Raw genomic sequence first — 25603 nt, 5'->3', positions numbered from 1 at the left:
TTATACAAATAATGGCGCAGCCTCAGCACGGTATCATAGGAGGTGGAGACTGGTGAGCCAGGAGCTAGGGCTACAGAGACCATGGTGGAAATCTAACATAAGAACCCAGACCTGCTACCATATCCAGCTGTAGGGGTACAATGCAACATGCATTCCTGCTTCCAAACAAAAGATGGACTCCTAGTGAAACTGTTGGAAATGTGTAGACAGTGGGATGCTGGACTGTTTGGCATTGTCTGTACCAGCAATGTCAGGGGACACTTAAATAAGAGACTGATGGAATTATGACTCCTTATGAAGGACTATACTATTGTAATGACATGGGGAAAATCTGTCAGGGGTGGGAGTTTGGGGGGAATCCCAGTATATACAAAATTGTACCACAAAATTCAAAAATTCAAAACAAAATAAGGAAAAGAAAGAAAAAAAAAGAAAAAACCCAGACCTGGAACTCGCTGGAGAGAGTGGCACAATTGGCTGTAAACAAAGAGTCATGTACCAACTGCAATAAGTAAAATTGAACTGTAGACCTGTGGGTGACAGAGCTTAGAAACCTGCCCCAAGGAGAAGAATCTGATAACCAGAAATACAATGACCAAGAGCGAAAGAGACAAAGGCACAATGAATATTACTGAAGACTGCCCTGCAAAGGAGCAAAACCCTTTGCCAACCTCAGAGTTCGCTGAGGAAGACATCGAGAAAATGGGGGAGACAGAATTCAAAACACTTGTTATAAAACCTCTTATCAACAATGAGAAGCACGTAAAGCAGGCATCCAAGGAATTCAAGGAATATCTCACACTGGAAATGAATCAAACGGAAGCTGATAATCCGAAATGAAGAATACAGCAAAATAAAAGTACAGTGGAGAGTCTCCAAAAGAGAATGAATGAGGCAGAAGAAAGAATCTCAGAATTAGAAGATATTTCCTGTCATGAGGGGGAAACAAACAAAAAGCTGGAAGCAGAGCTGTGTCAGGCTAAAAAATGTATCCAAGAATTGAAAGACACCATTAAAAGGCCAAATATAAGAGTTATGGGAGTCCCAGAAGGTGCAGAAAGAGAAGCTGGGCTTACAAATGTATTTAATGAAATAATACAGGAAAATTTCCCTAATCTGAAGAAAGAATTGGGAACATCATCCAGGAGGGGCACAGAACTCCCAACAGGGTTGATCAAAAGCGGTCTTCACCACGACACATTATAACCAAGCTCTCTTCAGTCAAACATAAGGAAAAGATCCTTAAATGTGCACGTGAAAAAAATCAACTGACATATAAAGGAATGTCAATTAAACTCACAGGAGACCTCTCAAAGGCAACTACAGGCCAGAAGAGAATGGAATGACATATTCCAGATTCTAAAAGCAAAAAAAAAAAATGTCGGCCCAGGATAATGTACCCAGCAAAACTTTCCTTTGTCTTGGAAAATGAAATAAAATTCTTCCACAGTAAAGAAAAGCTAAAAGAATTTGCCTTTTCCAAACCTGCCCTACAAATGATACTGAAAGATGTTCTCTTGACAGAGAAAAAGAATGGCGCCCACCAAAACCAAAGGCAAATGTGAAGAACAACCCAGTAGAATAATAGAAGATTAATCAATGAACAACCCATTGCTAAAATGACAGGACCAAATTAGCACCCATTCATATTAACCCTGAATATAAATGACTTAAAACATCAATCAAACATCGATTAGTAGACTGGATTAAAAAATAAAACCCATCTAATTGTTGCTTACAGGAGACACATTTCACCAACAAAGATCAGCAGAAGCTGTGTCGTATGGATTTCGATTTTTTTCTGTTAGTTTAATCTCTTCAAAACACTTCTCATTGAATTGTTCAATGACTCATAGCTCATGCAGTAGCATAATTTTCTTCAAGAAGGTTCTTGATTTTCTTTCTCATTTCTTCAGTGACTCATTAGTCATTCAGTAGCATGTTATTTAACTTCATAGTGTTGTTAATTTCTTTTTTTTTTCTTCCTATTTTGGATTTTGTTTTGTGGCTTTTCACTTAAGGGGATGTATAGTAACTGTGTAATGAAGACTGTTATATCTAGCAGCATGTTATTTAACTTTGTGGCATTGTAAATTTCTATTTTTGTTCCTGTTGTTGATTTTGTATTGTGGCTTTTTAAGTGGATGTATAATAACTGTGTAATGGAGACTATCATCCAGATGTGAGGATACAATGCAGTAGACATTTCTGCTTCCAGATCAAAGATGGAGTCCCAATGAAACTGTTTACTATATCTTGACAGTAGGATGCTGGACTCTCTGCCATTGTCCATGCCTGCAATGATGGACATATGACTGTGTATGAAGAACTATACTGTAGTAATGATATATGGGAACTCAGTGGGGGGAGGGGAGGTGTAAGGGAGGGTTAAGGAAAATCCCAGGACCTATGGAACTGTGTCATAGATGATAATAATAAAAAGAAGTAAAATAAAAAGTAAATTAAAAATTAAATTAATAAAAAAGAACTGAGATTTGATTCCCTGAGCTGGCTGTTATTATTACTCCTTAGTTGGAGGCTGCATCAATGTAACTTCGTGTTCAAAACTCTTTAGGTATGACATCTGGAAGATGACTGCTTTTGGTGTGAGCTGTGCAATTATGAGACATCCTTCCCCCAGGCACGCATCCTCTGGGAAGCACACACATGCTTATACTCACACACTCCCTGTTCTGCACACACAGACACACAGTGTGGAAAAGGGAGGCTTCAGAGTCCTGGCTGCAGGTTGCTTGTGTCCGCCCAGGACCTAGGGCAGCCCAGACCTTACTGTCTTGTTCCCCCAACACTTTTGTCACGTGTTTACCTTAGTCTGCATATACGGCTTTCCTTTCACAGGTAAAGAACAATCCCACATTTTGTTCATCTGTCCTTTTTAGAGTCTGTCCAGCTCACTGCTACATGCAAAAATCCCATCGAGTGAGGTTGCTGTCTGTGCCAACTGAATAGACAGCTTCCTGCTCCTCCTCGCAGCAGCCTTCCTCCCTACTCTCATCTCTCTGAAAGCAGTCCCTGTCTGTAGGCCTTCCCCACTGTGTTTCTGCTCCATGCCAGTTGCTTTCCCCCTCAGTGAGACCTTTCACTGTCTCTGCCACCCCGGAATGGAAGCTCCTTGAGGGCAGGGGACTGATTTTATTCAGCATAGAATGTATCCGGTCCATTGTAAACACTGAACACCTTTCACAAGCTGGCTGGTGAGTAGCTCAGCAGGTGCGTAAGTGATTGGGTGATGCACAGCAGGTGTGCATGGCAGGAGAGGAGGTGACATAGTAGCAAGTTATTACTGCACTGGAGAAGAGAGATGTGGCTGCTGCAATGCCTAGCCTCCTGGGAGGAGAGCAGCTGGCTTCTGTGAGCGCCGCGTCTCCTGGGAGCTACCACTGCCCTGCGTGAGTGTCAGGAGCTCTGGATTGCCAGCTGCTGCTCCTTGGAAGGCAGCACGTTCTCATGCCTTCTTGCTTCAGACTGAGATGTACCAAAACAATGACCCCGTACACAGAATTTGTGTTGTTAAAGGCATGGCTAGTGGTTCTAAATAGTCACTTTGAGTGATCTGAGAAAGAAATGAGATCGACAACTTAGAGCAGCTGTTTACATAAAGAGGGGCCCACGGAAGCCGCGTCTTCATGGACCCTTCCGAATCCCAAGGTCTCATCCCATAGGTGGGTGTTGCTGAGGAGAAAGGCTGCCATGTGGTTGGGTGTAGGGGTGAGTGCTGCTGAGCCTGGGGCAGGTCACAGGGACCACAGCAAGCCTCAGCCCTCCGAGGACCCCACGACTCCGGCACGTGTGGTCACTCCCAGACTCTTCTCCTCCCAATACTGTGCAACTTCCGCAGTAAATACGTTACAGGCTGGAATACCAGTAAATGACCCAGGAAGAATAGCATCACCAGGAGAGAAGAGACTTGTGAAAAGAAGATGATCCCTTATAAAGAAACCTTCTGTGGATTGACGGTGATCCTGGAGGCCATTGTTCTGTCCCCTGACCACTAATTCAGTGACAGTTACAGTAATTAGTTTTCCTCTGTTTACTCATACAGCTTTATGAATTGTGGCAAAGGTACCAGTATTTGTTTTACTGCTTTATCATCTTACATGGCAAAAATGCTGTAAAGCTAAAATAACATGTATCTCCCACCCCTGGTTGAAATAAACTGTCACTAACTTGGGCAAGTGGCTGCTGTCCCCAAAGTAGTTTAGTCTCAGTTCCTGTTGGTATCCTTGCCCTATTCTTACTGCTGCAGATAGTAATGAACTGCTTTGAGACCCTGTGGTGTCACTTCTCCAGGCCAGAAAACTGACAGCTCTTTTCTCCTGGGTGCTCGATTTCAGTGCTTCAATCTTGCAAGTCCTCTAACTCCTAGCAGCCTGAAAATTCTGAGATCATGCAGTACCCAGGTTGGAGAAACACGGTCTTCCCTCCATTCCCGGATCTGCTGTCCAGCTGCTGTGTCATGGGCACCTCCATTCATGGCTGTCATGGGCCCATGTGGCCTAGGGCTTCTTTTCTGCCAAAATGACTCAGGTGGTACCTTAGCTGTCGCTGACACATAAGTAAGGCACCACTTTCTGGCGGTGGCTATGAAGTTGGAGCTCTCCCAGTTACTGTAAGTTGTGTAGCCCCTTACGGTTTCATATGTGTTAATACGTTGCTAATGTGATGGAGCCAAGATGACTCCGTTAGTGTGCTGCTAGAATGTAGTGGTGGTTCTGATGTGATGGATGATAATTACACAAGGGAAGGTAACATGGGCTTTTAAGGTGTGCGTTTTATTAGGAGGGAAACCAAACTTATTAATAGTTTAATGATGACAGAATAAAGACAAGCTTTTGGATCTTCTATCCTCTGGTTTAGTTCCCAAATGGTCCGGACTGGGCAGGCTTAAGCAGGAACCCAAAGCTCCTTTCAGGTCTCCCACATGGTGGCAGGGGCCATTGTTAGGTTCCTTGGCAGGCTGCTTAGCAGGGAGCTGAATCAGAAGCAGCTGATACTAGAACATACACTCCATTGTGGGATGCCACCTTGGCAAGCAGAAGTTGAACCTGCGGCCGCACAGTGCTGGTATTGGCAGGGTTTTCATCCATTCTGAGTCTCTGTAAGTAGCTGAAGTTCTTGGTACAAAGGTGTCTGATACATATTTATCACAGTGTTAATTATATATAAAGCATGTAATTGGTGATTGCACAGAGCTAGCTATTATGACAAGCAGAAGTAAGGAGGGGACAGAGGAATAAAGATAAGTAGTCCCTGCCATATGACCATTGTCACCTCAGGGACATCAGCAAAAGTGAGATGGGATTTTGGAGGAAAGAATTCTTGAATTGCTGCCACCAGCCCCAGTCAGTCTTGCAGTGACAGCTGGCTTTCATGACTTGAACTCTATGTCAATAATACTGTCTTGAGGGGGCTCCAAGATGAAGGGGAAGCAGTAGATTTTGTAAGATCCAGCATCATTGGTACTAACTAATAGGACCCCTGTTGCAACCTGAACATTCATTGTCAGTCTCCCCTGGCTTCAGCAGCAACTGTGCTTTTCCTGGCACGAACAGCTCCTCCTGTGGAGTCTGTGCTCTGGGTGAGCCATGTCCTTGGCCTGAAATCCGGATTGACGGTGGGCAAGCACACTGAGCTGCTCAGGCTTTGCAGCCCTAGGCTGCCCTTGGGCCTCCTGCTTCGTGCAGTGGAGCCGGAAGTCTTCAGCCTTTCATTTTGCTTTGAAGCTGAATGTGGGATCAGCTGACCCTAAGGGCTATTTTAAGGAAATATCTTCACATATTCTTTTTACCTTGATGTTTGTCACTAATGTGTTGTGAAAATTCTGTTCCTGCCTGTCACTCATATCAAAGGGCTGCTATTCCCAAGGCTGATGTTTGAAATCCCTTGGGACCTCGTTAAATGAGGGCTCCATCTGCCTGAATGGGAAGGAGTTAGTCTCGCTTCTCCAGCCTTCACCTGTCTGTTCCGTGCTTGAGCCCTGCAGACAGTAGCCCCAAGCTCAGGGGATTGGCAGTTTTGCTGGCGTTTTTGGATTTCTGCCTCTGCAGTGAGGCCATACAGGGACTGTTTCCCTCATGGTCCTTGTCCTCCCCTGCCCTGTTTGGGCAGGGGTGGCTGGGCAGTAACCTTTGGTGGGTCCCAGAAGCACCACAACCCCACCATCTCCTATGGCCGTTGGTGCTCCTGTTGGCCCAGGAGAAAGGTTGGGAGGCTTCCAGCATTCTGTAGCAGCCCCCAGGTCACCCTGCTAGTGACACCACAGCTGTTGGTCTGACATGAAGTGCTACCCCCTGAGACAGAAGGGAAGGGCCATGGAAACCACTGTGGGTAATTGGGGGATCCAGATACCTGGTATTTGAGTGAGGAGCACAGGTGACTGTACCCATTGTAACTGCCCCCTGAGTGGAAGCAGCGCTTTGCAGAGCAGAGCCACACTGGCTTTATGGTCCCAAATTCAGGGAGTCAGACCCTGGAGAGAATTACAGACTATTGTTGGTGCGTTGTTTTTGCTCCAGTGTAAGAATCTAACTACTTTAAAAAAAAAAACTAAATTTTTGTCATACACTCTTGAAACTTTTCCTGTTGTGCTTGAGTACTCGAAACTATCTGCATTTCATTTTCTTAGGGCAAGCTGTATTATCTTCCGTTGTTTACCCCCAGAGCAAAAACTCATCTTCCTTCTCTCCCCTTGCGGCAGCGCCCCATCATTTCCATCTGCTGGGGCCACCGAGACTCCCGGTTGCTGATGGCTTCCGGCCCAGCCCTGTACGTGGTCCGTGTGGAGCACCGGGTGTCCAGCCTTCAGCTGCTGTGCCAGCAGGCCATTGCCAGTGCCCTCCGGGAGGACAAGGACGCCAGCAAGCTGACCCTGCCCCCTCGCCTTTGCTCCTACCTCTCCACGGCCTTCATCCCCACTATCAAGGTAAAGCTTTCCACTCTCCCTCTTCTCTTCTGCTGCTTGCCCAGCAGGAGGGCGAGGGCGAAGGGTCAGAGCAAGTGCATGGGGTCTTGTCCGCTTCCCGACAGGAATGCCTAAGCAGTGGCCACCCACAGCCTGGCAGGATCCCACCAGGCTCCTCCATGCCTGCAGTCCACCCCCAGCACCTCTGGGGGCGTCCTCGCAGGGCTCACCCTGTGCAGGAGATGCTGTCTCCTGGCTCGCATGGGGATCACAGGACTGAACCTTTACTTAGCACATGTCCCCTTCAGTCCTTTCTCGAGGACTGACCTCGCCTGAAGAAGCAGGAAACAAGTTTGGAGAAGTTAAGTTGGCCCATGGCTGGTAGGGGAGCTGTCAGGCCGGCATCTTGGACTGGTTCTCCCCCAGCTTGGGCGCAGCTGCCTGTCTCACTGACTGAAAATTCCAGAAGCCAGTCTGTGCAGGAGGCCTGCCTGCCACCTGCTGTTGCACAATGGATCCTGTCCCCAACACCCTGGCTTCTTTTTTGCATTTGATCTTTACTCCTAACTCTTAGGTTGACTCGTTGGTTTCCTTTTGCCTTGAAGCATAAGGATTTTCGAATTTTGGGGGGATTTCTTCTCCCAAGCTGTCTTACGCTGTTGTATTAGGACATGCAGATGTCCAGGCCCACCCCTCGATTCAGCTGACTTAAGCCAGGATGCTGGCACAGGTGTTTCAGAGCTCCCAGGGATTCTGTTGGCTAGCAGCATGGTTAGGCATCCCAGCTTCATGCCCGGCCCTCTCCCTGGCTGCCTGTGCCCTGTGGGAGTTACAGGGACTGAGCCCACGTGTCTCTCACGTGCTCCCTCTTTCCCTCTCTCATAATCTCAGCACTTGCTTTTCCTCCCATGCCGTTCATTCTAGCCCCCAATTCCAGACCCCAACAATATGCGAGACTTTGTCAGCTACCCCTCCGCTGGCAACGAGCGGCTGCACTGCACCATGAAGCGCACGGAGGACGACCCAGAAGTGGGCGGTCCGTGTTACACACTCTACCTGGAGTACCTGGGCGGGCTCGTGCCCATCCTCAAGGGGCGCCGTGTCAGCAAGCTGCGGCCCGAGTTCGTCATCATGGACCCACGCACAGACACGAAGTCAGGTGAGTTGGGTGGACGAGGCCTTGCTCCTGCATGTTGTGGACTGTCTCTGTACAGGGGGACCACCTGAGCATCCCCGAAGCTCCGTGTTGCCTCAGTCCTACTCAGGCAAGTGGTTGTGTCCGTGTGCCTTCTTGCAGGCTGTGACACTGTTCTGGGAGGCCTCAGGTAGCTGTGGGTGGAAGCGGCTCTGACTCTCAGTCCAGGAGGAGCAGGTTCGGGCCTTCTAGGAATGAGAGCTCCTGCTGGGTTATTTTGCAGGTATCCATTGAATTCATTAATGTAATAGTGAGGCAATTTGAAAAGAATGAAATGCAGTCTCTCCCAACTCAAGAACAGATGAAATAATTAAAATTTTCAAACCTTCAGCCTCCTGCCTTTGCCCTCACTAAGCTATGATTAACTGCTTTTTACCTGAATGCCAATGAGATGTCTTGCTCCACTCATAAAGATTTTGACACCGTGAATCACCTGGTCTCCCTGAAATCTCTGCCCAGTGCTGATCATGACTCAGTTGATGTGTTTGAGGTGCTTGCTGCACGCCTCCCTGGGCCGCGACGCCATCAGGAGAAGGGGCTCTGTTTCTTCTGCTGTGCTGCTTAGTGCCTGCCTGGTTTCTGCACCTGTCAACACGTGCAGTTCACACAGTCTGCCACCTGCCTGGGCGACTTCCCCCACCACCTGCTACAGAGCTAGCAGCACCCTGTCCATGCCTCTCAGCACCCTGGAGCCTTCCTCTGCCTGCCACTCTGACTCCTGAGGGCCTACAGGGGACCAGGTCATCTTTGTACCCTGTTAAGCAGTACAATGTAGCTACTTTCAAAGGGTTTGCAAAGCCTTAGTACAATAAGTACTTGGAAAGTTCAGTTAAAAAGTCAAGATTTAAATACCAAGGACACAAATAGAAAAAGTGCCACAAGGCATGATGTGACTAATTGCCAACTGAATGGTGTATGCATAAACTTCGAGAAGCCAAGAATTTCTTATCATGAGAACCAGATTGACTCAAGCCTCCACATCAGAGCTTCCCAAAATAGGGTGTATGGGCCACTCCCATGGCAGTCCCTGGGTGCGTGCTTGTGCAGATCCCAGGGTCCACCCCTCAATTATGAGTCCCTGAGTCTGGAATGGGACTTAGAAATCTGATTTGACAGGTTTCCCAGCTGGCATATTTTATATATATATATATATATCTTTTCTTTCTTGGAAAGGTAGATTTACAGAGAGAAGGAGAGATAGGGAGAGATCTTCTGTCTGCTGGTTCACTCCCCGAGCAGCCACAGTGGTCGGAGCCAAGCCTATCTGAATCCAGGGAAACCTTCTTTGGGGTCTCCCACACAGATGCAAAGTCTCAAGGTTTGGGGCCATCTCTACTGCTTTCCCAGACCACAAGCAGAGAGTTGGGTGGAAAGTGAGGCAGCTGGGACACGAACCAATGCCCACACAGGATCCTGGCGCATGCAAAGCGAGGGCTTTAGCCATTAGGCTACCATACCAGGCTTACCTAGCTGGCTTTTATTCTGTCAAGTTTGTGATCCACTTTGCAAATGTTCAAGTAGCTTGACAAATATATTCCTCAAGATCACTGATAATGTATTTTTTATTCTAGATAACAGTCCTTTTTTTTTTTTTAGTGAAAAAAATCCAGACATTTTCAAACATAGTGTTCAGTCAGAACTTGCTGTGGACTGAAGTCCATTCTCCCAAATTTGTCTGTTTACATCTATCCTACTGTGGAATACTTTTGGGGGCTAAGGCTTCTAGGGGTAGTTAAGGTTAAGTGAATACTACATGTGTGTAGCAGAGAGGCCATATGGCACATGAATGAGAAGATGGCCATGTACAAGCCACGACAAAAGTCCTCACCAGAATCCAAACCTGCCAGCGATATGAGCTTGGATTCAAAGATACAGAACTCTGAGAAAGTTCACTTCTGTTACCCCAAGTCCACAGCATTTCCCTATGGCAACCTGAGAAAACTTGGGGCTTTATTTAGAAGTCATTCAAATTGCTTTTTAAGATTTTTGTGTGGGCCCGGTGTGGTAGTCTAGTGGCTAAATTCCTCGCCTTGCATGCACTGGGATCCCATGTGGCTCCGGTTCTAATCCCAACAGCCCTGCTTCTCATTCAGCTCCCTGCTTGTGGCCTGAGAAAGCAGTCAAGGACGGCCCAGGGCCTTGGGACCCTGCACCCACATGGGAGACCCAGAAGAAGCTCCAAGCTCCTGGCGCCTGGCTTCGGATTGGCTCAGCTCCGGCCATTATGGCCACTTGGGGAATGAATCAGCAGATGGAAGATCCTCCTCTTTGTTTCTCCTCTTCTCTGTATCTCTGACTTTCCAATAAAAATAAATAAATTTTTAAAAAATAAAAATTAAAGATTTTTATTCACTTATATTTGAAAAACAGAGACAGTTTACTACCCAAATACCTATGGTACCTGGGACTGGGCCAGCCAAAGCCAGGAACTCAGTCCACATCTTGCCTGTGGGTGTCAGAAACCCGCATGCTCAATTCCTCACCTGTTACCGCCCAGCATATGCATGAGCAGGAAATCAGAATTAGATGCAAAGTCAGGACTCAGACCTCACGTGGCATGCAGGAACAGCAGGCAACATCATTTATTCACAGCAGCACCAACTCTTGTCCCCAGACAACTTTTAAAGGTTGTTAGTATTTATTTGAGAAACAAGAAAGGGAGCTTCCCTGAATATTGGTTCTTTCCCCAAATGCCTCCAATGCCCTGGCCAGGAACTGGATTCTAGTCTTCCACATTGAGAACAGAGACCCAACCACTTGAGTCATCATCCACCCCCTCAACCCCCGCATGTGCATTTCCAGGAAGTGGGCTCAAGAAAGGAGCTGGGACTCCCACTTAGAAGCCTGCCTCCCAAACCAGCTTCCCAGCTGAGAAGCCAAGTGCTGTCCTCTTAAACACTAGCTTCCAAAACTTGAAGATGTTACTCAAGTCAGGTTGCATATTCAGAAAGCCTTCAATCCAGAAAAAATGAACATGTTTATGAAATTTGACAAAATTGGGGTTTAAAACCCAAAGATCCATGGTTAAGGCTTTGTTTCCCAGTGACTGATGCCAACTTCAGATTCTCTAAGTACGAGGTACACACATCTACCACCCTAGCTCCACCAATGCAATGCAGAGATTTTTTCTGCTTGTGGTGATGGCAGATGGCAGAGCGGGGGCCCTTCCTAGGCGTGATTACAACTCTGAGCAGCAGCCCACCAGATGCACACTCGGAAAGCACCTCTTCTGCCTGCCACCGCTCAGCTCATTTGTTCTTTCTGGAAGTATTATCGAGTCCCTGAAAATGTCCTAGTTTCTGCGAGTACCAAATGGCAGGCAAAGTTCCTTCCCTTAACTTCACCCACTAGTTGGGAATACTGACAATCTGGTAGAGTGAACAGTTAACCTAACCTTTAAGTTGCCCACATCAGATTGCCCAAGTTCAATGTCTGGCTTTATCACCTGACTCCAGCTTCCTGCCAGTGCAGACCCTAGGAGACAGCAGTGATGAATTTAGTAACTGAATCACTGCCAGCCATGTTGGTGGCCCTGTGTTGAGTCCCCAGCTTCAGCACTGGCCCAGTTCCAGGGCCAAGCATTTGGGAAGTGAAGCAGCAGATGGCGCTCTCACTGTGTCTGTCCCTCTGAATGAACAATGTTTTGGTTACTGTTTACAAAGCAGTTATGAGTGTAAGAAAAGGGGCAACGGGTATGGCACCTCACATTGAGGGATCTTCCATCGAGGAGGATCCTGGTGGTTGGGTGGATGGTGCATAATTGGATTTCCTCAGTTCATGTACACACAGAGGCTTTCACGTTTGAGTCATGGCTGGGCTTCCCTTGGTCCAGAGACCCTTCAGTCAAACAATACAACAGTGCCCTGTTGCTCTGGGGCGTGGGAAGTTGGCCTTTTGTTTGAGGTAATTCAAATGCATATCACTGTCACTTGCTGGATGTGTGAGTTGTGCCATTTGAATTCCATCAGTAGTTTTGGAACAGGGTGATGTAGGTGGCACAGACAGGGCACTGGCCTCCTGCCCAAGTAGTGTGTCAGCTTCTCTGCTCCAGAAAGTTCCTGTTCATAGATGTGACCTCCACATGCTCAGGTACTTACAGAGAGCTTTGGAGTGACAAACTCCTCCTGTAAAAGGAAGGATGGAAAACTCATTCTCACACTGAAGTGTTTCATTGTACCGAGATGATTCCACTTTCTGATTATCTGTCAGGGCTTTTGGGGTCTTCTGGGAATGAGATCTTAGTTGGCAAAACAATTGTTGGAGAACTGGATTCTCATTGAAGGCAGACCTGGGATGTGCTGGTGGGGGACTTGGGGTGCAGGGTTGAGAAGCCCGAACAAGGCAGGTGACAGGAGCAGCAGTGGATGGAGTTTGAGAAGGATGAACCTGGTCTGCTACACAGATCTTTTCTTGAAGATTTATCTTTTTTACTTAAAAGGCAGAATCGCATAGATAAGGAGAGACAAGAGGAGCAGGCCTTCTTTCTGTTCATTCACTCCCCAAATGCCTGCCTGCCATTCCACATATGGCTTTCTCGGAGACCTGGGGACAGGGACAGCTCAGGCAGCACCGCTGTGCAAGTGGGCCTCACTCAGCAAGGGCCTTCCTTGGCCTGAGCCACGTTCCAGGGCAGTCTAAGTCGGCAGCTCTGTTCTGAGGCCCCTGAAAGTCCACAGGGGCCCAGCTGACCGCCGCAGCGTGAGGGACAGCAGCATAGCCATCTTGGTTTCTGCTTTCAGCATAGTGCCAGACTATTTTTGTACATTCCTCCAGGCATTAAAATGCCAGGCTCATTTTGACAGCAGTAGAAGTAATTGCCTACTTTTGCCTAAAAAGAAATAATAACCTCGAAATGTAAAAAGAAACAATGGCCACACTGCTACCTCAACCACTGGACCTGAGTCCTGGCCTGATAGCAGTGACTGTCCTTGGGCCCTCATTGGCATCATTCCCCTCACGTTGCTGGGTGTTGTCTTAACAGATGAAATCTATGGAAACAGCTTGATTTCTACTGTGATCGACAGCTGCAACTGCTCAGACTCCAGTGACATCGAACTGAGCGATGACTGGGCTGCCAAGAAGTCGCCCAAAATCTCCAGGGCTAGCAAGTCACCCAAACTCCCAAGGTAATCTTGGCCTCCAGGGGCACTCTCCCTTTCCTGTGCCACCAGACATGTCCGGGTTTGTGCCTGCAGAAGAATCCCATCAAAACCGGCACCAGCAGGACATTCCAACCCATTTTTGGTACAGAATGCTGCCCAGTTACAGAACTTAGTCTGCCAGAAGTGAACTTTGTTAAGATATTTTACAAAGAAACTAACAATAAAAGAGGGCAGTTACAGAAACAGCCGCTTTCTCTTCTCATTGCCTTTTCTTAAAGATTCTTCCTAGAATAATAGCTTTTCTTTGTGTTTTCTTTTGGAATATAAGACAACAGCAAATCAGAAGTTTGACGACCCCTGGAGCTTCTCTGAGGGGGGACCAGAGGGGTGAGCAGCACAGGGGCCATGGCTGCCTGGCTTCTTTTTCCTTCTAGTTTGAGAAGAAGAAAAAAGTTCTCCAATGGTTGTGTGTTGGAGAGAATGTCTCTGCTGCTGTCTTCGAGATGAGATTAGTAAATGAAAATAAAACCAGGTCCCAGTAGCAGGAAGCTAGGTGGAAGGGCGTGTGATGGTGCAGACGGGAGAGCCTCCTACCCTCTCTGTGCTGGCTCTGAGAAACCCTAACTACGTGGCCTTGGATATAAATGGGCGTCTCTCATCTGTGGAAGTTGTGGTGGACTTAGCTTTAAAGTTCCTCGCTGTGTGACTTACATGCAGATGCACACAGGCTCACTTTGTAGACAGCTCTCACTGTGCGCGCAGTGCGAGGGAAGTTCACAGAACGCAGCGTGTGCTTCCCTCCTGTTGGCGAGAATCACTCTGCTTCCATCACCAGGTGTGAGCCTTGCTTATTCTTAAACTTCCAGACAGTATGTACTTGTATTATCAACTGTCATGTTCATTGTAAGGATGTTTTGAGATTTATCCACACTTCTGGAAGGTATTTCAATGTGATAACTGTGCTATAATGTGTTTATTCTCTTTTCCAAACAAAGAGTATTTGATAGTTTCCAGCTTGGGCCTATTAGGAATAAATCCATTGCAAACCTTCTATGTCTGCAGTAGCCGTATTCACTCCTCCCTCTTGGGTATGTGAAGGGAGCCATGTCATGGCTTAGATCTGTGTTACACTCCCCTGGAAACTGCCAAACACGATTCTATTGTGGCTGTGCCAACTTAAATTGCCATCAACAATTTTTGAGTGTCCAGCCGCTTCTATTCTCCCTCACAGCTGCAGTGTCATTTTTAAAAAAGAATCCGCCGATTCCAGTGGACATGTATGGTATTTCTTTGTGGGTTAGTTCTGACTCGTGCACATTCTCACACGTCAGTCGATCATTTGGCTGTCTCCTTTGGTGAAGTGTGGGTTTAAGCCTTTTACTATTTTTTATGGATGGTGTTTCTCTTACTGAGTTTAAGAGTTCTCTATGTGTTTGAGATATGAGTTCTTTGTAGATATGTATACTATCACATATTCACGTATCTAATGTGTGGCGTTTGGTCATGTTTAATGCTTTTGATGTTCTGTTTAGGAAATCTTTGTCTGCCCTGGGGCCATGAGGAGGTTCAGCTCTCTTTGAGCAACTCTATAGTTTGAGCTTTCACTCTTAAATCTCAGGTTGACTTTATAATCAGATGAGTTTGTACATGCAGTGAATTAAAGATATTGTATCCATTGTGTCCATTTAGAGAGTGAACCAGTGAATGAAAAAATCTCTCTGGCTTGCATATTTTCTTCTCTCTCTCTCTCTCTCATGTACACACATATTCTTTCACTCTGCATCTGTGGCTCTGCCTTTAAAATAAATATTTTAAAATAATACTTAAAATGATAAACTTTCTTACCCTTCCATTGTTTCATGATTTCCGAGTACTTGAGTGGAGAAGGCAGTCAGCAGACAGACAATGGAACCTTCTGCCTTGTGCTCAGGCCCTTTCAGGGCTGCCATGTGGCCATGCCCGGGGTCCCTTGCTGCCCGTCTTCCCTGCTGCGGGTCTCCTTGCGCACAGCAGGCAGAGTAGTAGTCCTAGCTCCTTCCTTTGGTAAACTCAGTCCCCTGTCCTCCTTTGGAGCTCCGAGTTTCCCATCAGGCTCACCAGCAGTATAATGTGAGGCTTCATGCATTTTTTTCATAAAATGTTTTAAAGCTTAACAGTGTTCATTTTTATCATACTGTAATTTGGGGTTGACCAGCATTGAGTGTTTGTCTCTATGTTGTAAATAAAGGAATTGAGGCACAGAAAGAAAACATAGGATCAAGAGGCAGAAGAACATTCAATTTGCTGATTTGATGTATAAAGTACTGCAGGTGGTAAAATGCCAACCAAGTCTGTTGAAATCGAGAATGCCACCATGGTCTCAGAGAGAAGTGCCCTTCCTGCCTGCCGTGTTCTCAGTGATAAGCCCTGGCAGAAGTGTGGATGCTTCCAAACCTACTGGCATTAGTAGAAAATGAAAGACAGTTAATCCTGTCCAGTTCCTAACACAAAGATCGTTTGATCTAAAGTCAGTATACTTTCAGAATTCATACATAATTCAGTTGTATTGATTCTTTCCTCGTGCTCATAAAACAGAAGCAGGCGGTGATGGGTGCTTTGTGAAATGAGGACACTGGCCACCGAGGACCCCGTGCTCACAGACAGGGACGAGGGCTGCCGTAGGGTCAGGGCTGCAGTCGTGCTTCCCTCTGTGGGTGCCTGATTCTCATAACTTTGTCTTTGTAGGATCAGCATTGAGGCCCGGAAATCTCCCAAGCTGCCCCGGGCTGCCCAGGAGATCTCGCGGTCTCCACGGTTGCCCATGCGCAAGCCGTCCATCGGCTCACCCAGCCTGACACGGAGAGAGTTTCCTTTTGAAGACATAACTCAGGTAGTAGCACGTGCCGACAGCACAAGCGCATGCCTCGGAGCCATCCTGAACCCACCTTCCTCCCAGCCTTTCAGCCCAGCTGCAGCCACTGCGCATGCACACTGGACCCTGGCTCTGCCCCACCTGCTCAGGCTGCCCCTCTGCTGCAGGAAGCTTGCCCAAGCTCACGCCTGACTGAGATGTGTTCACCCATCTCTGCCCACAGTGGTGCCTAGTGTCTGTGCGAGAACTCCTGGTCCGTGCTGCCAGTCATGCTCCGCCTTCCCTTCCCCCGGCCCGGCGACACCTCCCCACCCTGCAGCTGCTACAGCCACACCTGCCTCTCTCCACTTTGTGCTCATGTTCTTCCTGCATCACCTTTCTCTTCATCCTTATTTTTGTTCTCCTGCTTCCAGACCAACCCTAGGACCAAGTTGGTTGTGAAGGCTTGCTCTACAGGCTCAGGCACATGGTATATAACTCAGTTCTGATGTTTGCCTGTGGCTCTGTGTATGAAGCCACCCCAAGCCCTGACTCCTACATTGGGTTCTGAGCCCCTGGAAGACTCAAGTGTTTTCATTCCACTGGTGACCCTTGCCATCGTACCTTAGGTGCATGGTCACTTTTGAAATGTTAATTGGATAGAGTGAGAAAATCGATCTTTAGGCTATTTTAGGATGTAGTGATATGAATGTAACTGACATTGGCAGGGCAGATATCAAGGACAGAAGCAATTCAGTGAGATGCCCTCTCTAGCGCAGTGACACAGCAGGTCACAGGAAAGGTGAAAGTTGATGTACCTGTGTCACTTGAAGGTCCTTTTCAGCAACACATGGGCATGCAGGAACAGCTGGATCCCACCGGTAAGAAACAGGTGTCCAGCATGCTCCAGTGAGTTTCTGGTCTAAAAATAGCAAGATGGGGTACTGCTGGTCGTGTACTCAATGTTAACGTTTTTCCTATGTAACCAGTAAGAAATCAAACAAATTGTAATTCTTCCTTTGTCTTTTTGGCCCACAGCACAACTACCTTGCTCAGGTCACGTCCAACATCTGGGGAACCAAATTTAAGATTGTGGGCTTGGCTGCTTTCCTGCCAACCAACCTCGGTGCAGGTAAAAAAAAAAAAAAAAACCACATCTTAATCTCATTAACTGAATTGGAACTCGTAATTAAACATCCCTTCTTGGATGGCTTAAAGTAGAAAATGAGCCCTCAAAACAGTAAAATATTGGTGTGTATTTCACCCTTGAACTATAACTCCAGCTACTTGAGTCCTGCAAAAATTAGAACTACCACCAAAAGTGTTTTTTTCCCCTGTAAGTCCTGACTTGTAACAACAATAGAAATATAGAAATGGTAGAAATACCTCAGACGTCCTTCAGAGCACTCTTAGGTTTCTAGATGTTTCAACTTCTAGACCTTGCAAGTGGGTAGATTTTGGTACCAATAGCTAGGGTGTTAAAACAGAAGAAGCTTGTTCTGAAGAGAGTGGGGAAGAAGCATTAGAAACTGTGAAAAGTTGGCCAGTTATTAATACCATCCTCGGTGGTAAATATCAATAAAGTTCATGTTCTAATACCTGATCCATTTCCTGCCCCTGGCAAGTTTGAGACATGGGGAAAACGGAGCCAAGGGAGCGTCCAGCTGGGCTGTAACCCAGATTTGGGCTCTCCTCTGCCCTCCCACCCAAATAAGAGGGAATGGCTTGGTGTGTGCACCTCTGGTTCAATGAAGAAGTGGAAACAGCAGATCCTTCTCAGAGTGGCTCCTTTCTGCCAGGTGGGTCTGTTGGCAACAAGGAGCTGTGGGCTCCCGTCCTCAGTTTTCTTACCCTGGAGGCAACTGGGCTGTTGTAATCTTCCTGAAAGGTTTTTGTTTTGTTTTGTTTTGTTTTGTTTTGCTGTCAATATGGACAACAAAGATCAAAACTTAGTGCATTAATTCTTAAATGATGTGGAGCCATATAGAGCCATACAGAAGTTTTTTCTGCCAGAATTCTTATTTCTTTTGAGTACAGGTAGCAAAAGTCATCTCAGCCTGCCCCAGTCCAGTTTTGCGGTGCAGCCTCGATAAGGGTGGTGATTGAGAGAACAGCTTGGGGACAACGAGGGGCTTCTCAACAGAAAGTAGGAAGACCCTCTCTGTCTACCTGTGTCAGATGAAAGCTTCTCATACAGAACTAACCAGGCAGTTTTATCCAGCTTGTAACCTACTGTCAAACTTATATGCAAATTCATTTTTACATGTATTTGATGAAATGAATGCAGATATTTCAGTTGCCATCCATGCCTTCCCTTAAATGCCCCTACTAGTCAACTTGAATCTTAAGGTTAAAACCACGTGGAAGTCCCCTTGGACTGTCTCACCGCAGTGAGAGTGAGAGTCCCTGCAGATCCCCACATCACCCCTGTCCTCCCTCACAGCACCCTGTCCTCTCAGGGCCTCTCTCACGGCACCCCTGTCCTCTCAGGGCCTCCCTCATGGCACTCCTGGACTCCCTGAGCTTGGCACTTTAGTTCTCACAACTCTTCACTGAATTGTTTTTCTGGTGGCAAGTGAAGATTTTGAAAGATGAATTTTTTTAATACCACAACCCAGTCTTAAGATTTATTTCTGACATTCACGTGCGTGTGTAGTTCTACTGACATGCCTCTGGCCCACGGGCTGAGTTGGACCAAGCTTTGCTGTGACTGAGTCCAGAGCGGCTGCTGGTATGGCCGCACGTGTGTCTGGAGAGACGAGCAGCCCCTCTTGGGCTCCTGGTGCCCGCGCTGCTCCCTCCCGGAGCCCTTGTTGCTATGCTCGTGGCTCATTTGGCACTCAGCACTCCCCAGCATGTGTCTATTAATTGTGCCTCTCTTGCTCCCGCCAGTAATCTATAAAACCAGCCTGCTGCATCTCCAGCCACGGCAGATGACCATTTATCTCCCAGAAGTCCGGAAGATTTCCATGGACTATATTAATTTACCTGTCTTCAACCCAAATGTTTTCAGTGAGGATGAAGATGATTTACCAGGTGCGTTCACATATGTTGCCCTGTTTGTCACAGTCCTTTCCTAGCGGCCCATGGCAGGGGAACAGAGTGGGACATCACTGAACATTACAGGCTGCTATACCACCCTTGTTTTGGAAAAGGCCACCATTAACCGTTAACTGTTAAGGTTACCATTAACCGTTAAGGTTGGTGGCTGAGGTCGCCATGTCCCCCAGAGACACAGATGGACATTGCTTGTGGAAGGAGAGGAGTGCCTGAGGTTTGCACAGGTTGAGGTGGCAGTGGAGTTCGTGCTCATAGGGCGTGTCTCCCATCTCCCATTATCCTCACAGTAACTCTCGTGGGGTGCATAAATACAGAGAAGCAAGCAGGACCCAAGACAATCAGAGTGACCGAGACAGCCCTTGTCCTTAGAGTCCCCACCAGGAGTATGCCCCCACTCTCACCAAGGCTCAAGGCCTGCCCTTGTCCTTAGAGTCCCACCAGGAGTATGCCCCCACTCTCGCCAAGGCTCAAGGCCTGCCCCTCCTCCAGGACACCTGTCTTCTACCCTGCACTGCAGGGCTCAATGTGCAGAGATCCAACCTGGGTTCAAGGTAACATCTGTTTCAGGTGTTTACCGTTGCGGTTTGCACATTATACTGCTGAGATGGAAAACCACAGCTTGGTGAGGCCTTCCACACCTGTGCTTTCCAACAGACCCTTATGTTTAGAGATATGCTCTGATACCTTCCCTTGAATACCTGTTCAGCTGCGGATGCTGTTTGTGGTTCCCAACAAGAGGGGCAGCTTACATTCAGTGACAGCGACTCAGCCAGGAGACCCTTCTCTTCTGTGCTCCCTGCAGATGAGAGGGCTTCTATAGGAAATGTGATCCAGGACACAGATGTGTGCCAAGGCCAGCTAAGTGTTGCAGAAGCACCCCAGGAGACAGGAGGGAGGCAGTTTCAGTACCAAGTGTGGCCTTAGCTTTGGATGACCTGGAGGGTTTTGCTGTGTACTGCAAACTTGTCCCTGGATCTTTGCTCACATGCACACGCCATTGCATTCTCCCATGTCTGCCTGGGTTGTATTCACACGATACTGCTACTTGTGTCCCTACTTTGCACACTGTTTGAAGTGTATTTTAGCAGGTAAGCTGGGACAAAACATATTGGTTTTCTATTACAGTTTATTCTAGTTACAGAGATTTGATTTGCACATGTAAACTTTTAGATACACACCGGTTGCATGAGACTTTCCATAGCCATCAGTAAATCCTGGATAAACCTACTCAGGTGCTCTGGGATTGTGAATCCTCATTGCATCCTTCTTGCATAAAAGGGTGGGCACTTTATGAATATTTAAGAACTTCTTTAAAATATGAAAGGTGGGGCCCTGTGGCGTGGCCTAGCAGCTAAAGTCCTCGCCTTGAACACCCCGGGATCCCATATGGGTGCCAGTTCTAATCCCGCCGGCTCCACTTCCCATCCAGCTCCCTGCTTGTGGCCTGGGAAAGCAGTCGAGGATGGCCCAAAGCTTTGGGACCCTGCACCCGTGTGGGAGACCCGGAAGAGGTTCCTGGTTCCCGGCTTCGGATCGACACAGCACTGGCTGTTGCGGTCACTTGGGGAGTGAATCATCGGACGGAAGATCTTCCTCTCTGTCTCTCCTCCTCTCTGTATATCTGACTTTGCAATAAAATAAATAAACCTTTAAAAAATATGAAGGGTGATGGTACAGCTCAGGGACATGATGCTCAATTCAGAAGGTACGAACTCGGAAGTCATGATAATGCCCTGGCTCATGGACTGCGGGCAGAACCGCTGGATGCCTATATGCTTCCAGAAAAAAAAAGAAAAAGGAAGCTTTAGGAACAGCCTAGATTTCCCCAAGCAAACACATCTGTTTCTTGGAATTGCATCACATATTACAAAAGGACTGTGTGCATCCAGATATGTTGCTTATTCTGACCCAATTTCATGACAGTGCTTTACAAGCAGTTCTTTTTTGTTAATTTCCTTGCAGTGACAGGAGCGTCTGGTGTCCCCGAGAACAACCCGCCTTGTACCGTGAACATCCCTATAGCACCGATCCACAGCTCAGCTCAAGCTATGTCACCTACCCAGAGCATAGGTCTGGTGCAGTCCCTGCTGGCCAATCAGAATGTGCAGCTGGATGTCCTGACCAATCAGACAACGGCTGTGGGAGCAGCAGACCATGCAGGTGACAATGCCAGCCAGTATCCCATCTCCAACCGGTATTCCAGCCCTGGACAGGTGATTTTTGGAGGTGTAGAGATGGGCCGTATTGTTCAGAACCCCCCTCAGTTGTCCCTGCCGCCACCGCCACAGGGGGCACTGCAGTTATCAGTGGTGGACCACGGAGAGCGAGACCAGGAGCACCTGCAGAAGCCAGCTAAGTCCCTGCGGCCAGTGCCCCAGCTGGCTGCCGAGGGGGATGCCGTGGTCTTCAGTGCCCCGCAGGAGATCCAGGTGGCAAAGATGAACCCTCCGCCCCCATACCCAGGAACCATCCCCGCTGCTCCCACTACTGCGGCACCCCCACCCCCTCTGCCACCACCTCAGCCTCCCGTGGACATGTGCTTGAAGAAAGGTGATTTCTCCCTGTACCCCACATCTGTGCATTACCAGACCCCATTGGGCTACGAGAGGATCACCACCTTTGACAGCAGCGGCAACGTGGAGGAGGTATGTCGGCCTCGCACGCGGATGCTCTGCTCCCAGAACACCTACACCCTCCCAGGCCCGGGCAGCTCGGCAACCTTGAGGCTCACGGCCACCGAGAAGAAGGTCCCCCAGCCCTGCACCAGTGCCACCCTCAACCGCCTCACCATCCCGCGTTACTCCATCCCCACGGGGGACCCACCTCCATACCCCGAGATTGCCAGCCAGCTGGCCCAAGGGCGAAGTGCTGTCCAGAGGCTGGATGGCAGCCTCATCCATGCCACCCTGCGGAGGAACAACCGTGAGGCCACACTCAAGATGGCCCAGGTGGCCGACAGCCCTCGAGCTCCCCTGCAGCCACCGCCAGCCAAGCCCAAGGGCGGCCCTGCCGGGGCACAGCTCCCTGCACGCCCCCCACCTGCCCTGTACACCTGCAGCCAGTGCAGCCCGCAGCCGGGTGCCGTGCTGGCGCACACAGTCAGCACCTCCCCACTGGCCTCCCAGTCCTCTTACAGTCTCCTGAGCCCCCCGGACAGCTCCCGTGACCGCACCGACTACGTCAACTCGGCCTTCACAGAGGATGAGGCCCTGTCCCAGCACTGTCAGCCTGAGAAGCCACTGAGGCACCCCCCGCTGCCCGAAGCTGCTGTCCCTGTGAAGCGGCCACCCCCTTACCAGTGGGACCCTGTGCTGGGTGAGGACATTTGGGTACCTCAGGAAAGGACAGCACACACTGCAGCACCCAACCCTTTAAAACTGCCCCCTCTGATGCTTGGTCAGGGCCAGCACCTGGAAGTATCCCGAGTACCCTTCGTCTCCCCCAAGTCTCCAGCCAGCCCTACTGCCACTTTCCAGACAGGCTATGGGATGGGAGTACCGTACCCAGGAAGCTACAACAACCCTCCTTTGCCCGGAGTGCCAGCTCCCTGTGCCCCCAAAGACGCCCTGGCACCAGCCCAGTTTGCACAACCAGAGTCTGCTGTGGTCCTTCAGCCCACGTATCCGCCTGGCCTCTCCCCGTATTGCACCTTGCCCCCCATGTACCCCGGAGGCAGCACGTGCTCCAGTTTACAGCTGCCAGCTATCGCCTTGCACCCCTGGAGTTCCTATAGCACCTGCCCCCCCATGCAGAACCCCCAGGGTACTCTCCCTCCAAAGCCCCACCTGGTGGTGGAGAAGCCCCTTGTGTCCCCACCACCCACTGACCTCCAAAGCCACATGGGCACAGAGGTGATGGTGGAGACAGCAGACAACTTCCAGGAAGTCCTCTCCCTGACGGAAAGCCCCGTCCCCCAGCGGACAGAAAAGTTTGGCAAGAAGAACCGTAAGCGCCTGGACAGCCGAGCAGAGGAGGGAAGCGTCCAGGCCATCACTGAGGGCAAAGTGAAGAAGGAGGCCAGGGCTCTGGGTGACTTCAACTCCCTCATTTCCAGCCCCCGCCTCGGGAGGGAGAAGAAGAAAGTCAAGAGTCAGAAAGACCAGCTGAAGTCAAAGAAGTTGAATAAGACAAACGAGTTCCAGGACAGCTCCGAGAGCGAACCTGAGCTGTTCATCAGTGGGGACGAGCTGATGAACCAGAGCCAGGGCGGCCGGAAGGGCTGGAAGAGCAAGAGGAACCTGCGCACAGCCAGCGAGCTGGAGGAGGCCAAGTGCCGCAAGGCCAGCGAGAAGGAGGACGGGCGACTGGGCAGCCAGGGCTTCGTGTACGTGATGGCCAACAAGCAGCCCCTGTGGAATGAGGCCACACAGGTCTACCAGCTGGACTTCGGAGGACGGGTGACCCAGGAGTCTGCCAAGAACTTCCAGATTGAGTTGGAGGGACGGCAGGTAAGGCAGCCCAGTGTGTTCTGGCTCGGGGCATCTTTCCTTGGGCTTTTGGGAGCATTTTTGGTGGGGCAGTGCCAGCGGGGGAGCTCTCCTGGGTTCACCTCTCACTGATGAGATTGTGTGCACTGAGTGGTGCTCGGATGGTCTGGGAGACCCAGCAGGTGCTCCCAGCCCATTGTGTTTTTTGGGCATTAGCCATCCTGTTGGTAAGGAGCTGTGCTTTCTGCTTATGTTCACTGATTTTTCTGTTTCTTGGTATTGTATGTTGGCTTCTTCCTGAGGAACCTGAGGACTTGTTTTCTGCACCCACCCTTCCCCATGTACACAGGAACTTTCCCTCGCCCACCTCTTTTCCCACTGGAATCATTAGCCACTGGCTTCCCCGTTGTTCGTGGCAGAGCCGCTTCTGATGGAGCTGGGTTAGTGAGTTTTCCCTTGACCTGCACTGAGTCCCTGCATCTGCTCACTGTGTTTCTGTGTTTCCTGTTCTGTCCTCCTGGTGTAGTCTAGCAGTGGCTGTTAGGACAGTCCTCCAGGCTGGGGTGGCTGCCCTCCTCTTGCCGTGTTATCTCCGTCACCGTCTGGGATTTCCTTCCCCTCTGGTATTTAGTTTTGTGTTCTCACTGGTAGACTCCATACACATCCATCTAGGGCCTGCCAGCTGCCTGGCGGTTCTCAGCCAGGGTCAGCATGCTGGGCTCCCAGCTGCCTCTGCGCACCACGTTCAGGAAGCGGGCAGGTCTGAAGTCTGGCCCACTGCTGCATTTTCCTGAGCGCACAGAATGGAGGAACTGTGGCCCAGACCATCCACCCTCCGTAGCCTGAGTTGCCTGCTGCTCTCCCCTCACGGGGATGTGCCCCCTGCTCTAAGTGGGAGATGGACAGTAGAGAGAAACCCTGCCTTCACGACCACAGGCAGCCTAGCATTCAGGCCTGAGTGGGGTCTGCTAAGCTCCTGTGAGGTGGGCACAGAGGTAGTGAGGAGGGGAGAGGCCGCATGGCGTGGCAGGAAGGTGCCGGATCTCCTGCGGCCATGAAGGTTGCCAGCCACAGTTGTCCTTCTCCACTGTGTTCTCCTGGGCTGTGGAAGCAAGACTGAGTTCTGCTGATGTCTGCCCTCACACTGGAAGGTGTTGCTGGGTCCCCATTCTTGCAGAAACAGGAACTCCAGAAGCCTGTCGGACCCAGCGCTGCTGGGCTGGGCCAGGCCAAGCCTGGAACCCTCTAAGGTGGCCTGCACAGCTCCCTCTGCACCTGGTTCTCACTGACGTCTTTGCCCCTCCCCCCAGGTGATGCAGTTTGGTCGGATTGATGGCAACGCCTACATCCTGGACTTCCAGTACCCCTTCTCAGCTGTGCAGGCCTTCGCCGTAGCCCTGGCCAATGTGACTCAGCGGCTCAAGTGAAGAGGTTGGCGTGGGCCCCTGAGAAGGAGCCTGCATGGCCCGGCAGTGGGGCACCAGGAGACCTCGGCACCACTGGGATTGGTCCTGGCTGAGACAGGGCCTGACCTGCAGTCACTGTCATTCGTTTGGGCTTTGGCTCTCGTTCACTGCGTTCCTTTCTTTTTGTTGGGAGGGTGGCGTGGGAAGGTGCAGGGTGCTGGTGCTCCTTCATTCCTTCAGGAGGTGGATGGGGCTGGTGGAGTTTGGCTGGCCTGGGGCCCTCGGGGTGAAGACGGACTGCCTTCTCGCCTGCTGTTCTAGACACAGGGAGGATGCATTCCTGCTCACCCTCCACGATGTCTAGCTTTGTCACTCCTGCAGTATCACCACTAGTGGACACAAAAATCTTAAAAAAAAAAAAGAAAAAGGCAACAACACAGCCAAAAATCTTGAAGATGCAGATTGTTTTGGGGAGGGGGTATTTAATTCACACCTGCTCTGTTCCCCCTAAGAGGGAAACTTGATACACAGAGGCTATTTGGGCAAGTGCACTGTATTTGATGAATAAAAGTAGGTGCTTTCCAGGGTGCTGTCACCAAGCGTTAGTGTGCTCAGCTCACAGTGACATCAGGGAGCGACTGCTGGCTGAGGGGTTGTACAT

At 49.3% G+C, this 25603-nt stretch overlaps 1 protein-coding gene across 1 annotated transcript in view; it reads left to right on the top strand.

Annotated features, from left to right (window-relative positions):
* TULP4 (TUB like protein 4) overlaps positions 1 to 25371 on the top strand; it is a 153789-nt gene extending 128418 nt beyond the window's left edge. The window contains exons 7-14 of the mRNA XM_004595454.2: positions 6719 to 6943; positions 7847 to 8081; positions 13099 to 13243; positions 15944 to 16088; positions 17088 to 17181; positions 18942 to 19085; positions 21072 to 23557; positions 24847 to 25371. Coding sequence (XP_004595511.2) covers positions 6719 to 6943; positions 7847 to 8081; positions 13099 to 13243; positions 15944 to 16088; positions 17088 to 17181; positions 18942 to 19085; positions 21072 to 23557; positions 24847 to 24963 — 3591 coding nt within the window. The 3' untranslated portion in view covers positions 24964 to 25371. The remainder of the gene's footprint in view (positions 1 to 6718; positions 6944 to 7846; positions 8082 to 13098; positions 13244 to 15943; positions 16089 to 17087; positions 17182 to 18941; positions 19086 to 21071; positions 23558 to 24846) is intronic.
* Positions 25372 to 25603: the final 232 nt, after the last annotated feature.

Source organism: Ochotona princeps, chromosome 1 (assembly GCF_030435755.1).
Source record: "Ochotona princeps isolate mOchPri1 chromosome 1, mOchPri1.hap1, whole genome shotgun sequence".
In the NCBI taxonomy this organism is placed as follows: domain Eukaryota; kingdom Metazoa; phylum Chordata; class Mammalia; order Lagomorpha; family Ochotonidae; genus Ochotona; species Ochotona princeps.
This window is presented reverse-complemented; position numbering and strand designations above follow the sequence as displayed.